Consider the following 21,045-nt stretch of genomic DNA (forward strand, 5'->3'; position numbering starts at 1 on the left):
TTTACTATTCTCGACTTGATTATTTACGATAATATTTGAAATTCCTTGCATTCCTTGCATTATATACAAATTATTTAAAGTCGACTTAACGATTATATTAGAAAATTATCTAATCTAATCGTTATATCTTAAATTAAAATTCGGCCAAAGTATATACCTTCTGAAATTTTTTATTGTCTATTTTCCATCCTAATGTTTAATTCATAAAATTTCCTGAATTATAAAATTCTTATAATTAAAAGATTATTGTGTTTTATAAGAGAAAGAAATTAACTTGAATATTACCTCAAAGAACCTAATGATTAAGGGTACCGCGAGAGATATCATATATAAATTACTTTCGCGTCTTCTATCAGTACAAATCCGAGACCATACGCCACGACAAGAGTTTATGCCATTTGTTTATTTTACGTTCGAAGCGCTACGCTAGTAGCGTTAAGCGGAGTATCGATTTTGGATTTAAACGCCACCCTCTTAAGCCCCAGACAGCTAACGAGGTACGCTCACTTAAGATCCCCTGCCCTCGTTTTCCCGCTCGTCGTGCGCGAGTACGTGCCGCGAAACTCACGACGAGATATTTATTCCGCGATCTCGCATGGCGGGTCTCTGATGACTTTGGGAAATCGTGAGTGGAAATAACAAGAGCTTTCGCGGTTGATTCCGCCTCGCGGAATCGCTGAACCGGAAGGTTCGATAAGTAGCGCAAATCCGTCGATCGCGGTTAGCCGATCTGGCATCTGTTCTTTCGAGCATATCGTGGCACTTCATCGTTGCGTTTAATATTACGATTTCATCATTGTTCCCACTCCGAAGGATAAGATCGACAATCCTTCGTCAAAAATTTCTATCTATTCTGCGTTATCGTGCTTTAGAATGTGTAAACGCTTGTTTATATAACATACAAATTGATATCGATGGATAAAAAAGTGATTCTATAAGTCAAATTTATATCAAAATTAAGTAAAGTTGAGAGAGGGAAATTATCAGATCTACATGATACATTAAAATATCATGAAATAATAATAGAAGATAAAGAATGTTAGACGGGCGAATTCTTCGTTGACTTGTTCGATCACATGAAAAACACTTCGAATCTATTAACTACATTACGTGGTGAGCACTGACAGTAGCCAGAGGCCTAATTCTACTCTGGATTCCCTCAATGTTAATCCTAAGGACAAACTTAATCAACGGAGGAGTCTCAAGTCAATGAGATCCTCGATGAGCCTTTCGTCAGTTGGCGTTCTTCATCATTTTCAGCGGATCTCGCATGTAACGAGCAAACACTTCCTTTTTGAACGTCTCGAATTGTTTCCTGTTGGCACTGTTTTGACGCTCCCGCCAACCGGGCCTGGTCTTCCTGGTCTGTAGTCCCCAGTGGCCCGTAAATACCGGCGATAGTACCTTGAACTGATAACCCGTCACGTACATCTCGTAAACCTGCAAGAAAAACGAGCGGCTGGTGTTACACGAGACAAATTTACCGTCTGAAATAAAATTAATGTTGAAAATTGAAATATATCTCATACCGAAAACCGAACCACGCGGTTCAATCGATCGTCCATGTTCCACGTTCTAGGATATTAGCTGATTTAATTTATCTGTTACTCAATAACGTTTTCGACCAAAAGCAACATTAGGAAGCAAGAATTCGTCACGCGGTCATGAAGCTACGAAATGGTGCGGTGGCGAGATTCATTTCCAATCCCATTGGGCCAATCCAGTTTCCACGGCGAGACCCCTCGTGTCCCAGAGCAGCTATGTGTAACACGGAGGAATTCTGCGTCGATCTGCGGTAACTGCGGACGGACGAGACGAACGGCGGAACGAATGCGCCCGGATTCTTTACGAGCCCGCTTCGAGCTTCGGAGCCGAGGGTGTTTCTGGTTCGAAACTCCGACGGGCGGAGAGATTCCGTTGCCTCGCGACGTAATAAACGCGAGCGTCTACGTAAGCCGTGCACCTGCTGCATCTGCGTGCGCCGTGTGCGTGCATGTGTGCGAAATGAGCGACATGCATGCTCGTCATTCCTGTGGAATACGACCCGGACCGGGGGAATGACGTTAGGTCGGCGCAAACGACAATCTTAATACGAGCACGTGTCGCAATGCGCCTCGCCTGTGAATACGTGCGAGAATACTCGGTTATATCGAAATTGTCTTTTATAAGGAGCGTTCGATAGTAAAAGTGTGTTTGATGAATAGAACATTATTACCCGTCAAGAACCGAGATGGCTTTCCTTTATTCAAAATATCGATTTAGCGTAAAAATACAGTCGCAAATAAACGAAAAAGACATCATTTCCCGATTAATTTCACACTATTTAATATTTTTCATTAAACTTTCTGGAAAATTGTTCATTTAAGTTTGAAAAATCTTTCATTAAAGTTTCTGAAAATAAAAGAAAATCTGAAACAATTAACTCTTTATAAGCACATTGAATCTTTTTTAACTCAAGCAAAATTCTGCTATCAAATTTCTTGTCACAAACTTTATTCAAATTTTATTAAATAAAGGTTTTAATATTTAAGTTAAATAACTATTTAGCGATATAGCAGAGAAGTTAAAAGGTAATCCTGAATTTTTTCCTAGATTTTTTAAAAGCCTGGAACAATAAAAAAAATTAGGCTAGATAGAAAAAACCCAGCTTACGGAATAAATAAATATATGTATGCCTAGAAAGGATTAAGCCATATTTAGGGGAGAAATAATTACTGTGATTACTTATGATAAAAAACAATGTTAAACCGAGAAAATTTATTTACAGAGAAATTTATATTTAGTAAAAAAATTTACAGAGTCATGTCACAAATACTAGCTATACGCGCATAAAAAGTGACACAACTTTGGCACGTTACGGTATAGAATTGTGTGTGTCAAGACTTATTTTGTCCAAATAGATTTTTACGACGTATCAGAACACCGCCGAGCGGCACGACCGGCAAACGTATTTCCACGCGAAAGTATTGTATGACATTGCGAGATTTCCGGATGAGCGCGAGCCCCGTGCCATTTTCCGAACGTGCGTTCCATTTTCGGCGGAAGTGGCTTTCGGAACATACCGCTGATATTCGTCCGGATAGTGACATCTTCGCGGGAAGCCCTATGTTTCCGGCAACGTAAGCAGCACGACAGCATGGAGAAAGGCGGATGGCGTCGTAATCTCGCCCTCGGTTTGCCATCCGGGACAAGCCAGACAGACCTAACGGACGAGATCCGGTCCGCCCGCTCTCTTCCGGTCTGAATGCACTTTCGTGAATAATCGCACACGTAACAATGTACGGTGAATACATCTGTGTATATATGTGCATCCAACCGAGATGCACCCTCATCGGAAGCGATTGATCTCATATCGAGTGATCCTTCTCTGCTTCCGCGTAACGATGCATTTCACTATCGAAAGCTAGGCACAAGTATCGTAAGCTCGCTTCAATTTGCTTCCTTATTTTGTTTCGGCAGACGTTACTATAAACATTGTACTCGGTATTTATTGTAAAATCGTGATTATTTGAGATTCTTATCCGCAAAAATATGCTATTCTCCTCGCTTGCTTTTTATATTTATTTCAGTGAAATAGTTGATTCCACAGATTTTTATAAATAAACATATAATAAAAGAGATACACAAAAATATATCAAATTGTGCATCATTATTCATTATGAGTATAAAATGATCAAAATATTGAGTTGGCTAAAAAGTCTTCTCATTTTTTATTTGTGCAAGTGACTTTCCACACAACACTCGATTTAAATATTCTAAGCTTTTCTGCGATATCTTGAATGATTTGGTACAAATTATTTTCGATCAAGCCCCTTGATTTCATCATCATCCACTGTAATTAGCCTACTATTAAAAATGCTTCCTTTACATGTATTATAAATGAAGCTCGTGGTTATGAAATTAAAAGTAATGAATGATTTAACTGAAAACTAAATTACAGTAGTTACTTAAATATAGTGAACGTTTACATCGGTTTACATTAAATTTCATAAAGTTTCATGAAAAATACATTTTTCATGTACATTGTATGCAAATATACTTTTCAGTTATAAATACATTAAATTTAATGTAATGTCATGAAATTAAATTCAAATCGTGTAACATAAAAGTACATTAAGGAGATTCTAAAGCCGTCTGTATTACCGACTAAATCATAATTTTTGTATAACAAATACTTTTTTCCTCTTTCACAGATTCAAAAATCCTTTTCCAGGATTAAAGTGTCCACACATTAATACGTATTTATAAAGTAGAGTTTATGCTGAGAACGGTCAAAAATTTCAAAATTGAAATCTTAAGAAAAATTTTTAGTTGTTCTCAGCATAAACTCCACTTCACAAACACGTAATAATGTGTATACTTTTATCCTGAAAAAGGATTTTTGAATCTGTGAAAGAGGAAAAAAGTATTTATTATACAAAAATTACGATTTAGTCGATAATACAGACGGCTTTAGGATCCCTTTAAATTTCATGAAATTTTTAACACTGTATCAAAACTTGTTTACGACATTATTGTCACCTACTGACAAAACCGAGAAAATTGTTTAGCCAACTCAATATCACGTTTGTTCAAAAACGCAGAAAGCGGACTTAGCGCTAAATTAGATCTTTATCGCATTAGAAATTAAATGATGGAAACGTATTGAGCGGATGACAAATAATGGTATTAATTATGGGGCAGAGTTATTGTTAATTAATACGACAAAGCAGTAATCCACGGGGATAGCAGTGCACGTGGATTACATCGTCGGATGAAATTGATAGACAGAATCTAATCTGTCATGTTCTAGATCTTGGAGACGTGGCCCGGTGAATAATTATACATAATGATGGCGCGACATGCGTGCGACAGACGCCACGATGCCCCAGGGTTGTCTCCGCAGTACGTGTCGCGATGGATACACACAATTCGTCACGTTACTACAGTGCTGACATTGCCAAAACATATACGTCCCGCGATCGGCGAGACGAACTCTCATTTATAACCCGCATCGATTTCCTTCCTCGGGCGAGTCCGATCCCGCACAATTGCCGTGAAAGCACCTAACATGATACGGCGCGAACATGACAGAAGGGTGACGGAGCACTCATGCAATGTAACGAAGTTACGCGTAATGAGAATCGGAATTGTATTTTCTAAAGCATTTCAAATGATTAATGAATAATTGAGCCGTTTATTTTGAAAGTGACCTAAGTCCATTTATTTTTAAATTGAGATATTTAAGAGTTTGCGTTTCAATAAAATTAAAAATATACGTATAGGATACCAACATGTCACACTGCTTAAGTGTATCTAAGAGAGTTAAATTTACAATTCCTATTAAAATAATAGCAATTATTAAGTGAATAATATGTGTTTTCTTACTACAAATGGAGTTAAGCCACTTTCAAAATTAACAACTAGATTTGTTATAAAATTTGAAAGAGCCCAAGTCCATTCGACAATTTAAAATGCTTCAAATTGAAAAAACAATACTCAATTTATTTTATATTATTTCTTTACAACACTTCAAAAACACAATTTATGCAATTCAGGAAATCTTCTAACTATATAAATTACATAACAATTTACTGCTCATCTACATTTTGTGTATGCGGGAGGGATTTGAAGAAGTCATGGTGCTCCGGTAGTATATATCGTAGTAAGTCCATCATGTCCTTATTTCGCTGTTGAAATTTGTCTTATATTTTTATAAAGTGGTGTCAATACAATATTTTCGAATTTTCTTGGTCTACCCCGACGTGGTAATAAATCCAGGATTTTAAACTCTGCATTCTCATCCATTGATATCTTATAGAAAATTTTATATGGTTCATTTCTCAAAAAACGCATCCAGCATATTTTTAACCAATTTATTGTTTCTCCGTTAGAATTCTTTACCCTTTTAAAAACTGCGTCCTCCAAAAATCTTGTTGATATGAAATCCTCTTGTTTCATTTCATTTAGAATAAAGTTATTACCTTTCCGGCACTTTTTGATAACATTATAATAATCTTGGGGGACAAACAGTAAATTATTTTTCTTTAATGACATTTCTACGACGCCAAAATCTCTATCATTCGGTAAAAATGAATGTCCTGATACTAAAAATTTGTGGTCTATGATTTCCACATTATAATAGATTGGACTTAGGCCACTTTCAAAGTAATGTTTTTAATTATTGAAATAATTGCGAAAATTTATGTGTCAGAAATTATCGTATACTCTGAATATACTTAACCGCAAAATGTTGTTTATGACAGCTAACTTCAAGTTGTACACACTAGTACAGTCAACAACAAAAAATTGACAAATGGACTTAGGCCACTTTCAAAATAAACGGCTCAATTATCGTTCCGCCTATAGACAAATTTTATCATAAGATTTAAATATAACAAATACGGAAAGAACGAATGCTGTAATATCTAATTTAACTAGATGCACATCCGAAAATAATTTTGTGGAATTATTTAAAATAATTACGTAGAAATCTCAAGCACGGTGAGCAATGCGATAAAAAGTTTCAACATTCTAGCTACTAAACGTTTCAACATTTCAGCTAGTTTTATAAGTTTTCTATATAATTATTTTAATGGTTCAAACAAAATAATTTTCAGATCTGTAACTAACTAGATTTTTAAATTTTTCAGCAAATCGTTTTTTCTGTGTAAAATTTATTTTATACATATATGGAAAGAACGAGTTTGCTAAACTATTTTAAAATTTAGCTAACTACAGATCCGAAAATAATTCATTAAAAAATTTTTGTAGAAAAATCAAACATGATGAAAAAAAATTTTGATATTTTAGGATCTCAACCAGTTTGAGATCCTATTATACAAAATTATTTTGATGATCTAACAAAATTGTTTTCAAATCCATACGTAGCTAAATTTTTAGATACTTCAGAAAATCCGTCCTTATTTCTTAGTGTACGATTGATAATAATGTGTAAAACTGTTTTTATACAAGTGATACATACAGGGACATAATATGTGTTTAAAGATGGAAATTTCACCGAGGTACAAGTGTAATAACGGGAGAAAAAAAGTTTTAAATAAAAACGTAATTACGGCGTTGCGTTTTTAAGAGCACGCGATTCGACTGAAGAATGATAAAAGTCTGATCCGTGATGGTTTCAAAACGAATGCATGACATTCTCGCATGAATTATACAACTAACAAGCTAGCGCAGAGTGGTGGACACGGCTGCATAATTATCCGTCTTAATTGGACAGATAATAAATTCCTTTCAGTTTCGCGCGCAGATCACATTCTTGCGGAGGCGGCTAAAGTGCACGTCTCGCGCTTACCCGAGTTGCGGAGAGACGACGACCAACTGTTTGTCGAGGGTTTTCCGGGGAACAGATTGCATTAAACAACACGGGCGGGCTGACGTATCTTCTTAATTAACAAACCCCGCGGCCTCACATTCGTTACAGAGTCGCGGGCGTAATGATGTTTGCTGAACTTATGCAAGTCCTGATACCGCTTGCGAATGCATACTGGCACGCCGCATGCTCTGTTTCCACGCGAAACTTTCGTCATTGCAACAATTATTGGATAATACATGTACAGCGGGCATCACCGCATTAATGATGTACAGTGCACGACACACGGCCGACGTAGCTATATAATACGAAACGAAGAGAAAATGCGACACAAACCCGACATACTTTCTATTCCGTAAAACTTGCTCTCCGGAAATTCCGCGCCACGAGCCCTCCGAACCACCGAGTGCGTAACATCGACGACTGCCATCGCGTCATGGCCAAGTAGGAAACATTCCGTAAACGCACAATAACGCATAATACACGTCAAAGCTCCCGGGAGGATGCGAAAGCGAGGCGGCGAAGCGGCCCGTTGCAACTTTTCTGCGGCGGGATGAACAATTTGCGGAACTCGACGCACGATCTCTCTTCTGACGCGGCTCAAAGGACTCAAAGGGCGGTCGTGACGGTGCCGTGTGTGCGTAAAAAATGGATAAACCGAGAGCACACGGGAGGCAGAGAAGAAGGTATTATGCAAGAAGCATGGAATATATTATCCACATAAATCTATCTTCTACTCTGTATGTTTCGTAATGACCCTTTTAACAAGCACATGAGAAGCGTTTAGCTCTTTCTCTCAAAATATCGTTACTATTCATGCATATTTTTCACGAACAAGCTTAATAGTTAGAAAATAAAAAGATACGAGAAGAAACTTTAATAATTTCAAACCGCTTTTTTATTACCAAGATTAGAAATTTATAATTTATTATTAATAATAATAATAATAATCATCTTTCTTTTTAATATATTATACAAAAAACAATAAATTTCATAGCTACAAGAAACGTAAAAAAAAAATGAGAAAGAGAATAGTACATGCATATAATAATAACTTTGTGCTGTTATAATAATGAAAAGAGAAATCATTTTTTTAAGGCTAGAGATAACATACAGATTGTCGCTTTAATGGGAGATAAGGTAACCATTTGCGGCTTTCGAATGATAACGCAGAATATTGCAGTCACCAACGCAGCGCGGTTTGTATTTGCGTTAATCACGGGTGTGCATTTCCATATATGCATCTGCATAGCGCGTCAGATAATCGGACCACATAGTTGTAAGTACGTGCGACGGCATACAGAGAACATATTACTGCTATTATACTTTATAGTTACAACAAATAAAATATGTCTTGCATCTATGTAGATGATATTAATTATAAAATAAGTAATTAATTATAAAATAAGAATTTTTTAGTTTATTTTTTATATAAGAGAGCAATTTTATTTTTATTTTTTTCTGATGAAATAAGAAATTCCTATTTGATCAGAAAAAATAAAAATGAAATCGCTTCTTAACTTCAAAAGTGATGCAACTAAAAAAAAAATTAAGTTTTCTGGAAAATAAACAAAATTATTTTTCAACTTGATAGAAGATTATTGACTAATCAAATAATATCAATAAAAAGAATATAAGGAAAAACTACAAACCTAAAGTAAAAATTAAATAGTGACGATTATTAAAAAATTAAAGTCTTTATTTTTAAAAGAAATTGCAGATTTGGCTTCAACCTAATAACTAATAATTAACATTCAACAAAAAACAAAACCCTTGTCAACACACGTGGCAATGCTGAATCGGTTTTGTTATCAGTTTAAAATGTTGTTATCAGTTTATATTAATAATACACAAATATTAATTATTGCAGTATAAATTTTGAATAAAGACTTCTATAATTGATAAATAATCGTTTATTTAGCTTATCTTTTAAATATTCGTAATTCTTCTATTCTCTCCTACATCAAAATCATCGAAAACATATAATGGTATTAATTATTAATTTTAAACGACTTGTGCGTTCCATAGTTACGTATTATAATGCGATATTAAGCATATTGGACATTGGAGAAGTTATCACTACTCTAATAAACTGCAATAGTATCATTCGCATTTACCCGTATTTGCAATCTCTCTCCTATTTTTTAATACGAATCAAACATCATTTTTGTCTCATTTTCCTTTCACAACCCTTGAAAAGCCATCCTTTTTGACGATTTTGATAATTTTTTGTGAAGTCAAGTTAGCTCTTGATGATTTATTGAAGAAACACTTTTGATGATTTATAGGATAACGTTTGTCTAATTCATGATAATAATTTGAAAATCATGTTTTTTAAAATTATATCACTTTTGAAATAAGGGATGAGCGATATATTTTATATATGTGTCTTATATTATACGATATTTACGTTAATTCTATACAACTTGCATAATTTTGAAAAAATATAATTTATGATGACAGAGAGAGTCGCTTGTACCGATTAATAAACGTGCCTCGCGGCTTTTATTTGGCGTTTTATTTATTTCGCGTCGGAGCACTGCCACGTTCGGACTGAAAGAGGTACATACGTTCAAACACACGGCAGCGAGTTAAAATTTTACAACTAGCGGAAACGGGAACGCGGTACATCTCGCTCTCTCGCAAAAATGGAATTGCATGTCGCGCGTAGGACAAGCTTACGTTCCTGGTACCTGGGGGAAATGCGCCCGGGTTAATTTTACGCTTCGGTATCGAATGGACGGTGTCACTATCATCGCTGCGGACCATTACGATCCTGACACCATGCTGACAGTTCATGCTCTTTATGTCATTCCATCGTCACGGCAACTCCTGTTCGATTTCGCTTGGAAAAGTCGCTGCGCGGCCAGGTGACATCCTATGCAGCATTACGTTATGTAATATCCAACATATTTTATTACCTTTGCTAATCGAAACGAAACGTCAGATAGTTTGGACGTCATGAAAACTGGAATCGTATTAAATTGCTCAAAAGAAATGAGAATAGTGAATTTGTATTACATGACTTCAAAAATTGCATATTTTTAAACGTATTATGTCTCATTTGTCATAATGGAGAAGATGATAGGATTACACGATCGCATTTATAGAAATATAAGAATATCTTATTGCTGCTATTAATTTCTCTACATTCAAAGCTTTGGAAAATACGTAACTTAATCATTCGTAGATGGCATATGGCTGCGCGTAACACAAACGTTTCTTCATTATGATTGAAGTATTAAGTTTGGTTTAGTTTGCCTGCAACGTCGCCGCACACAATACATTACGTGTCACAATCTAAGCAACGGAATGCATACCGGGTTGTGCCACGTCATGTATCTCGCAAATTAAACGTGACGTAATTACTGTGTTGTTATATTGACTAAAATCAGCGCCGGCGCAAGCTGCGCGACTCAATCCTCACCGTTTGCAGAAGGATTTCGTGGCATCCCGATGCTCGAAATTCAAAGACAGAGTGTCCCTTTGATATTCAAGAACCCCCATAGCTCGCTGCGAATTCCTTACGTACCGACGTGTTTCGGGTAGTTCAGCGAAATCATTGCGTACCAACGGTTTAGCTTTGTTGACGTAATCTCATCGAGAAACCCATGCCAATTTCTCTATTCGCATAAACCGCAACGGCTCTCTTTAATTTGGTTACTAGTTTGTCCGCAAGTTTCCGTTCCGCAGAATAATCCTTACAATTATTTTGTAGAAATAATTCTTACAATTACTTCATAAAAATTACTTCAAATGTATAACGAGTTTCAACATTCAATATGAGTTTGAGTAATTGTATACGTACAAAATGTTGGGAAAATTGTGGTATAATCGAGAAAAAGATTCTACATAAAAAAATAAGTTCAAAATGTAGAACAGAACTTTTTCATATGAGGCTTTGTTTTTGGAAAAATCAACTTTAAATATTTGCAGATTCTTATTTCAATTTAATAAATCTCGCTGTAGACTGCTCTGCTTATATCTCTGTTCATGTTTTTATTGTATCGAGTAATCGAGATTACACAAATAGGATATTTGCACACAATGAAATTTTACTTCATATATTATTAACATGTTATCTGAAAACAAAGCTTCATATAAAATTCTACGTTTTAACTTATTTTTTTCATGTAAAATCACTCTCTTATCGGTTGTACCACAATTTCCACGATTTATCCTGTATAGGTACATAAAATTCTTAAAATTATTTACAACGCATCTAAATATTCTTCATTTTCTTTTTTTATATCTTTTGTAATGCAATCTCCCCATATATGTGTTACATATAAGTTAAATTAGCTCGCGAAGAGAACGATTTTGCTGAAAGATCTAAGTTTATCGTTTAAGTTTATTTAATACTAGATATAAATTTATAAAATAATTTTATTGGAAATTAAAATGGTTGATAAAATATCAAAATGTTTTGCAGCATTGCGTATCATTTTTTAGTTTCCAACATAATTTATATTCCAACAAAATTGTTTTTAAATTTATACACAGCAAAATTTTAAATCTTTTAGCAAAACTTTGTTTCCGTCCAGTTGTATTATAAATGCCTGAGAAAATTTATAAGACGAAATATTCAATAATATAAACTAAAATACACTCAAATAGCTCAGTTTATTCATTACAAATATTACTGTATATTGGTTTAATTACAATTACATCGCGTCTCTTCCACAAATTTCTCTTTATCGAGTCGCTTCGCTCGATTTAGATATGACGCCAATATAATGCCATACCATTGGACAGCTCGACAGTCGGATATCCCATATTTCTGCGACGGTACATCCATAGCCGTGATTCGAAACGCTGAATAATATCCATCGCAGAACGGTAAAGCCGCGAGTGGCACTTTTCGGATAACGTCGGATCTCTCGCCGCGTAGAAAACGTATGTGTTTCGTCGAACGCAAAGCGCGCAAAGGAGTGACACGCATTAAAATGAAGACGTGCCGGCGCATGCCGACATAAAGTAGGGGTGGTCGACGGTAAACAGGGTCGTATAATTTTTCCAAATGGCATCGCCGAGTAATATGCTGGCTACGCGGCAGTAAGCCGCGAGCTAAATCTGATAATTGAGTTTTATGCCATCGCACGTCGACGTAAATCCCCGCGAATACGACGTGTCCCGTCGTCGTACGGCGCCTCCACTTATCTTCTCAGCATTAAGAGGGGGCATGGGTGCGGCTTGGTACAGAATTAAAGTGGCGAGAGGCAAAAGACAGCGGAACGCAAAGTTTTTGTTCATTTTGATGATGCTTAGGTGGAGTCAGAAATTGAAGGCCGGTTTAATTTTAGATAAATTCGATGTTATTTCAAGAGAATTAAAATCAAAAATATTTTCACGCGATACACTGTTAAATTCATAATGTTAAATTATACCTACAATTCGAGTCGTTTTTAATCATTTCTATAAGTCGCCACTGCTCCTATTCAATTTGTCATTAATTTAACTCTTCATGGTCACCGCACTGTAAAAAGTGCAGTGTTTAAAATGTTTCCGTTTAAAACATCTTTGCAAAAAAAATGTTTAATAATAAAAGATACTTCAATTTTAAATGTTTTAGTGTTTTAAATCCGCAAACACATAGTGTTTTGCTTATTGCGAAAAGTTTAAAATTAAAACATCTTTAAGCGTTTAAAAAACGGAGACAAGAATAAAACATTTTTATATCTTAAAATTAAACACTTCTTTTATGAGTGCATGGGTTAAAATGGCTCGAGCATATGGTAAATCATTTCAAAAAGATTAGGCGAATACTGCATTTGAAAATATTATAAATATTTAAAAAGGTATAATTTTTTCAGTAATAAAACTCATTTTATGGTAATACCGAAGTTAACATATGTTTATGATTTTTTTTTAGCATTAAAATTAAATTTTTCATCACAACGTCATTATTTCATTTTCTTAAAGGATGAAATTATATGCTATAATTTTTTTTAAGTCAATGAAATTAATATTTGGTAACACTTCAAAAATGATTCAGATCATTTTAACTCAAAGTAACCATCGTGTGACTTTTTTGAAGTGTGACTCTGAAGAGTTAATTAAAAAGAGTTAAACAATTCAGTTGAAGAAATGCATTGAATTTGACTTAAATTATTTACTTAATTTATAGTAAATTAATTATTATATATAATAAATTAATAAAATTGTTTCTTATTTTATTATTTACTAAATACATATATTAATATGAACGTTGTTTACTTCGAACTTAAGCCAATGCAACCACAGAAATGGATTGATTTACATTTTGACACATGAAAGTTAAAAATAATAAAATGTTATTTAACTCAAGTGATTGATTACTATTGCCTTTTTAATGTCCAACAGTGTATACGTAAAATATTTAAAAAGTTTATAAAAATAGTATGTCCTTTTTGGTCGGTTAGATACGCCAATACTCCGGTTGCATGAGCTTCACGCGATACGGTTAAGCCCGATCGATCCTTTCGTACGAAGGAGAGAACTTGCATTATCCTGCGAGACACTTAAATTGCCGCTTGTTACACGGTGCCTGCGAGCCGCGAGCCATTGATCTTCCACGAGAGAATTAGCCGCTAAATTACGGATACCCTTTGGATCGAATTGGATCGTTGACTACCGACGTGCTGCGCGGAATACCCGAACAGCCTAATTGAAAATCACTTTCGCCCCGATTTAATTATGATAAAATGATTAGCGGAAAAAGATCGCGCCAGAGATGCGTCGAAATAATTAAACGCATGAAAGCATTAAAATAATACCGATACAGAGACACGCTCGCATATTCGAAAGTCGAATAAGATTTTTGTTACTCCATTATCGAATTTGCATTATGAAATGCAGTCACCGCGCTGTGTGACGCTTGATATATGCTCTAATAATTTGAATTCGCAGGTTAATTTGCTCGGCACTTTACTGCAAAATGCAAATTTAAATACGCGTAATGTGAAATAAAATAAAATTTACTTATTCAGCATCATTTAATCCGGTATTAAATATCTATTTACGAAATCGGCGAATCATTTCTGACGCGAAAGAGCATTACATCAAAAATTAGTGCAGTATGATCGAACGAATTAAGCTAAAATAAATTATGCCGAAAGCCGGATCAAATATTAACGAATCGCATGCAAAATAATTCGTCAACGCACGTCGGATGTATATAACTCTGCAAATATGCTGATCATTTTAATTACTAGGAAAAAATTAGGCAGTATAAACATCAGGTTTGAAACAACGCTCGGTCTTTTCCATAAATCCAGCGTTTTGCGAAAAATTAATTCCGATTTGTTTTGCTCGTATCTTTGTTTCCCCGTTTGTACTTTTACATCTACAACACGCGTTAAATTTCTTCATGTCCCATGATTTTCGATGTGTGAATCGTAAACAATCGAAATAGCCGCCGCACTCGCAACCAGTTCAGGCATTCGGGAATCATTTTATTCGTGTTGGTCCGTCTTTGATTTACGATGAGATCGACGAAATCGCTCAATCACCGCGGAATGACTGCTGCGTTGAAGTGTCTAGGACGAGTTATCTCGTTTCTGACTTAATCACCGCAGTCATCTGCGGTGTGTTCGTGGCACTTTTTGGTGCTTTTCTCATGACAATGACTGTCTACACACTCACATCGGTGTCCTCGAGTCGATGTCATTATAAATTGGTTCGATCTATCAATGAATAATAGACTGAAAAATGAAACGTCAGATAACATCGATGTCATTTCTTATTTATATCGTGAATGAGAGTGTCACTTCGTGAAGCTGTTAACACCGATGTCATGAAAAAGTCAAAATGACTTTATTTTGACGTCATATGAAAGTGAAAATATAAAATACAAAACCTAAAATGATGACTTTAACATATCTTTTATTACAAATAAAAGATGTATCTGTTCATACCAAGCAGAACACGCGCAATAACATCATTTTGACGTTAAACTGAATTGCGACTGATCGAAAAATAACTTTTAATGATCATTTTGGAACTATTTCGACGCCATTTTGATACCTTGATGAGTTTATGTTCTACTTGGGTAGAATCAAATGCATTGCATTTCTCCTCAAAATATTAACTGCTATAATAGTATCAATTGCTTCTCTTATAATTTTAATTTGCACGAGGTCGTCAAATTATCAAATTTTACAAAAATCGTAATCCCTATTATTTAACTATTAATTACAATTCGCGAGATATACGATTTGAAAATACGCGAAATGTGCTCATTTCCCGATTTTTATTTCTGTTCCTCTACACTTTGACGCCTTCCACGCCAAGCTTATCTCGCTTATCGCGGTGCGCCAGCCCCGGGTGTCGAAATCAATCCGATAACGCCAGTCTGATGAGATATCAAGCCGGGGCGGTTCGTGCCGGCGCGATCGGCGCACTCGATAAACACGACAATAAAGAATCCCGCCAGGTCCGACTACGCTGGATGGCGTGTCGAATCGACGATGACAGAATCGATCGCCAATGTAGAGTCGCGAGTGAACGAGACCAGCACGTGCCATACATTGTCAGGGGCCAAATCCTTTATATTGGCCACGTCGACAATCGCTCGGTACTCGGTACATCGATGGGTAATTGAAGGTTGTATGAGGGGGAAGGAGGAGGGGAACGTTAAGCTCCCGCTCGCGGCCGACAAAGGCTACACGGGGATCGGCATGGAGAATTAACGAATCGATCGGCAATTAACTCGCTCATTTTACCGGGCAATCGAAGCGAGTCGGAAAATCGACGTAATTGCATCGTAATTATGGCGCATACCACATTGTCCTCGCGTATTGTATACGTAAACAGCCGAAGATTAATTAACGCAAAATAAAATCGGCCCGATGGCGGCTATGCATTCTCACGAGAGACTCACGTCTATATGCGGCGAGGTAACAACAGAAAAGACATCAACTGCGATTGTAAATTTACGTCGAGTAGAATTGATCAAATCGATCACATTTTGGAAATAGTACAATATTCAGTAAGCTACATACACAGCTAAATGAAATATATTAAAAAATTTATTCGCGTGTAAAAAAATTTTATAATGAAAATGAAAAAAAATAACAGAAAACAAGAATTTTTAAAGCGTGTGAAGAATGCGGTCACACGTTGCGTTCCTGAAAGAACGAGGTAACTGAGCTTGAGCGTTGCGTGTACTGAGAGAAAAAATGGTTGCAACTATTACAATTTAATTATAATTTATACTCATTTTTAATGTCAACTATATTTTTTTGGAGAACTATTAATATAATTATTATTAATATTATAACAGTAATACTTATAAAAATGGAGCTTAACTATAATTATTTTATACAATTATAATCACAAATATCACACATTTTCCTCTCACAATCAGTGTATCAAACGTTTTCAATAATGTGTATGACTCAACCGAATCATATGATAACATGATGTCCCAACATGCAATAATACTATTATTACAATACTATTGCAGTAGGTATTACTGCAATACTAATATATATATATATATAACTCAAATTTCATAATCAGAGCGACAAAGTGTCTCACAGATCAACTATAATTTATAATCATTTTCGGTACAAACTATGTTTTTTGTAGAACTCTATAAGTATAATAATTATTACTAACATTATAGCAGTAATAATTATAAAAATGGAGTTTCTAGCTATAATTATTTTATCATGCAATTATAGTCACAAATAGTAAACACTTTCTCTGAGTGTACAATGGAAATGAGTGGAAACTTTGGTAACTGACTACAGAGATGGTAAAGAGAAGGTAAACAGACGGTACTCATTCTCATTCCTCCACAGGGAATAGATGTTGTGCGACAGGAACCGCAGAGGAGAGACGCGAGTACCATTGTACGAGTACGTACCTACTTCCGATATCCGCCAGCGTGTAATGCCGGCCGCATCACCGCCACCGCCACCACCATCACCACTATCACAACAAGGATCTCACACGACTGATAGTATCGACGTCCTAACATTTCTAATCGCGATACATACATTAATATTGTCCGATGCGCATGTTTTCGATGATTGAATTTTTCTGTGATATTAAGAGAAACATTTTTTCACTTACGCCATTAAAATATTATTAGTATGATTTAAACGCATCCACTGTGATGATCACCGGTGACCAGTAATTGAACTTTTTCTTTACGTCACGTGGGTCACCGATAACTAGTACTAAACTTTTTGTTTAACATATAAATGTATGCTTTGTACATCGCCGGTGGCCATCATAAACTGAACAGTCAAATAAACATCACCATAGGCCAGTATTCATAGTTAGTTCTTATATTCAAGATGTCTTAAGTTCTGTCTTGAGGTAGTCTATCACGAACCAATCAAAAAGCCGCATTAGCGTCTTAAGACGGTCTTGATATAAGAACTGACCGGCCATAGAGTTATAAGGTGGTAACAATTTCGAACATGGTACACTGAAAAAAAAGTGTGATTGAATTTGTGATTATAATTGTAGAATAAAATAATTATGGTTAACATAAAATGTTATAATAACCACACTTTTTGCTTCGACTAAGTTATTTTATTGCCTATATTCAAACAAAAGATCAGTTGATTCGACCAAACGGGATTCTCAGTGCACTTGGCGGTGAATATATTAACTATCTCATCTGGAGAAGATAAAAAAAATCGGTGAATGTCCCAGATCATAAAATTTCCTTGCACAAATGCAGTTGTACCGATATCATACATACGTAGATTTTACGCCTGTTTTATTGCTGTTGCGTGTACTTCATGTGTTCGTTTTGCAGCTGTGCTCGTTCGTCGCGCTCGGATTTTTGCCGTGCGATGGAATTTCGTTATTTCCGTCGTAGAGTCGGAAGCGGTGGGTACTGTCGTACTTTCTTGTCAAAACAATGTGGGATCCGCATGCCACGAAGGAACATTTATACGTTCAGAGGAATACAATGCTCCGTATATATATGGACTGAAAGCGGGAAGGTTCTCGTATTTGTTTTGTGATTTTCGACACAAATAACATTTTAAAGATCGCTGTAATTTTAGTCACCACGACCTCTTTCTCTTACAGAATCGTTTAAATAACTGAATTGTTTAAATCAATTGGATATATAAAACCTATCTAAGTCAAAGAGAGAGCACATGGTGTACGAGTTTCTTATTTTATAATATTTAAAAGAGTATATACAACAAATAAACGTTTCGATCCGTGGTTTAAATCTTCCTCAATATAAATAATTCGCAAACTGATATAACTACAATGTCTCATATTTACATTAATGGTCAGATGAATATATTTTCCAGCGAACAACTTTGCATCAAATTGCTCGATTTACTGAACAAACATTTAAATTAAATGAACTAACGTATTTTATGACAAAAAACAATAGTTAAATTAAAAATATAACTTATATGTGATAAATATGATTGAACGAACCATAGACATTGCTATATTGGCATGTTCATTAACTGTCCGGTTACTGTATGTAATAAATTGAATAAATAAGTAATAAATTCAGATAGTCTCACTTATATAAATTATTAAACTTACACAAACACTGAAAATTTCTATATCAATGTTAATGGCTCACAGCCAGGTATGCCAAATGCTGATAACAGTTATAAAACATAAAATACAAACAATAACGAGGTGAAAGAATTACCTCTCAAAAACTGAGTTTAAATAAATAACAGAAAGAACTTTATGATTTCGGAAAGTGGAAATTGGAACACATATGAAAAAAAAACAATTTTATTGCATTATCTCAAAATGTAGATAGATATAATAAGTCTGAAAATAATTTTATCTGATCTTTAAAATAATTATGTAGGAAACTCAAACATGATAAATAATGTTGCAAAAACTTCTGATATTCTAGCAATCAACTTAACCTGTATAAATAATAACTTTGATCATTCTAACAAAACTATTTTCAAATCTATATCTAGTTAAATTTTTGATACTTCAGTAAAATCGTTCTTTTCATGTATAGGTACGAATATCGATATTTTCTGTTTTCATTTTTAATTTTAGACTGACATAAATTTTCAAGCTATCGAAGCTGCGTGATTCGCTACGAGGTATTACGTAATAAAGTTTCAAAATTCGGCATTATCTTCGATCTAAGAAATTTGCGAATCTTCGTAATTCGCGTGAGGATGACGTGCTTGAAAAGTACATTAGCGAACGCAATTTGCGATTCACGCGACACCCGTCCCGATATGCAAACGTTCGATTAAACGGCCAGAGATGCATCAAGTTTAAATTGAATAATGTCCGTTCCGCAAAACGAGCCTCCATCGTCCGATAACGCCGCGGCAATGATAATATATAATTCAATTAATGTTCCGCGCGACGTGCGCAATGGGATACGCTCATTCTAGTTTGCTACTCGTCGCATGTTGAGATCCTTTTTAGCCGTTTTTCCTGGCTCGCGTCATGATCTCGCTAATACTCCCTCGTTGGCATATGTAACTTTATAGCCGCTACATCCGCATTGATGATTTTCTCGTAACACGGTTTGCCGCGTCGTCGAGTTAGCGAAATGTCGTAATTCGGAACACATCTCTCTCTCTCTCTCTCTCTCTCTCTCTCTCTCTCTCTCCCTCTTTCGGTTGATGAAACGGGAATATATGAACGCAGGATATCCCGCTTTTATCGTTAATATCCCAAAATGTACATCTTTTAGTGTAATTTATGCTGACTATTTACAGAGAAGCAGAAACGTAGTAATAGCCAGTAGCTGCCGGTTCCATTATTGCCATTTATCCGCTAATCCTACTAATACCCCGAAAGGTATATTAATTTTCAATGTAACACTTTTTATCTCCCCGACGTTGCAGAATAAACCGGTCGCGCTTGATGAAATACACGCTCATATGCGATGTACACCTGTGCAATTATCATGGATACATTTGGATCTGAGCTATTTATGATCTTTATCATTCATTTCCGTTTTTCCATAGGGAAGGATATTGACGATAATGTTGCCGGGGGAACATTATTAATTCAAACTGTTCTATCGATATCGCTGCTAATAGATTCAATATGTTTTATAAATAATAACCAATACGTTTTTTTTTTATACATTGATACATCCACTGCGCTTATCTTTCCGAATACGAGTATTTTCATACATTAAAGGAAAGAACTGCATTCATCAATCTACTCGAATCGAACGTAAACTTACGTATTATTTTATGTTATCTCATGTTCGGGAATAAAATTGAATTTTCGATTCACGTCACCACTAACGCATTCATCACGTAGATGGTGAGTATGCTATTAGAAAAAAAGAACTACGTTATCTTAGGAAATAACCGCGTACCTGGGTATTCCTTGTATATCCGTATCCCATAAACCTCTCATCGTGGGGCGGAACGATATCCTTCGCTACGTAAAATGGCTCGTAAAGGAATTCGAAATTCGTCACATCATGACTAATGTACACCTTACCCGTCTTCACATTTTCATGATGTACATGGTTCGGTGATACATCCTGCAGCCACCTATAAAATAAAAAAAACTATAAAATAAAAAGACTAAATATTTATACCAAGTCCCATCCACAAGACTATTTTCTATTTCACGATACATATTTTATATACACAAAATTATATACATATATATATATATATATACACCATGTAATTTTGTATAAATTGTTAACTAAAAATATAATCTCTAAATAATGGTAAAATTATTATTAACAAATTATTATTGAAGTACAAATAATACAACTTGTCGTAAAAAAAAAACCATTATGAATT

At 35.2% G+C, this 21,045-nt stretch overlaps 1 protein-coding gene across 1 annotated transcript in view; it reads right to left on the reverse strand.

Annotated features, from left to right (window-relative positions):
• Positions 1-1,050: 1,050 nt before the first annotated feature.
• The window catches only part of LOC108727749 (beta-1,4-glucuronyltransferase 1), a 41,032-nt gene continuing 21,037 nt past the window's right edge, over positions 1,051-21,045 (reverse strand). The window contains exons 3-4 of the mRNA XM_018455978.1: positions 20,604-20,784; positions 1,051-1,440 (exon numbers count right to left, since the gene is read on the reverse strand). Coding sequence (XP_018311480.1) covers positions 1,234-1,440; positions 20,604-20,784 — 388 coding nt within the window. The 3' untranslated portion in view covers positions 1,051-1,233. The remainder of the gene's footprint in view (positions 1,441-20,603; positions 20,785-21,045) is intronic.

Source organism: Mycetomoellerius zeteki, unplaced genomic scaffold (genome assembly GCF_001594055.1).
Source record: "Mycetomoellerius zeteki isolate Tzet28-1 unplaced genomic scaffold, Tzet1.0 scaffold52, whole genome shotgun sequence".
NCBI classification, from domain to species: Eukaryota; Metazoa; Arthropoda; class Insecta; order Hymenoptera; family Formicidae; genus Mycetomoellerius; species Mycetomoellerius zeteki.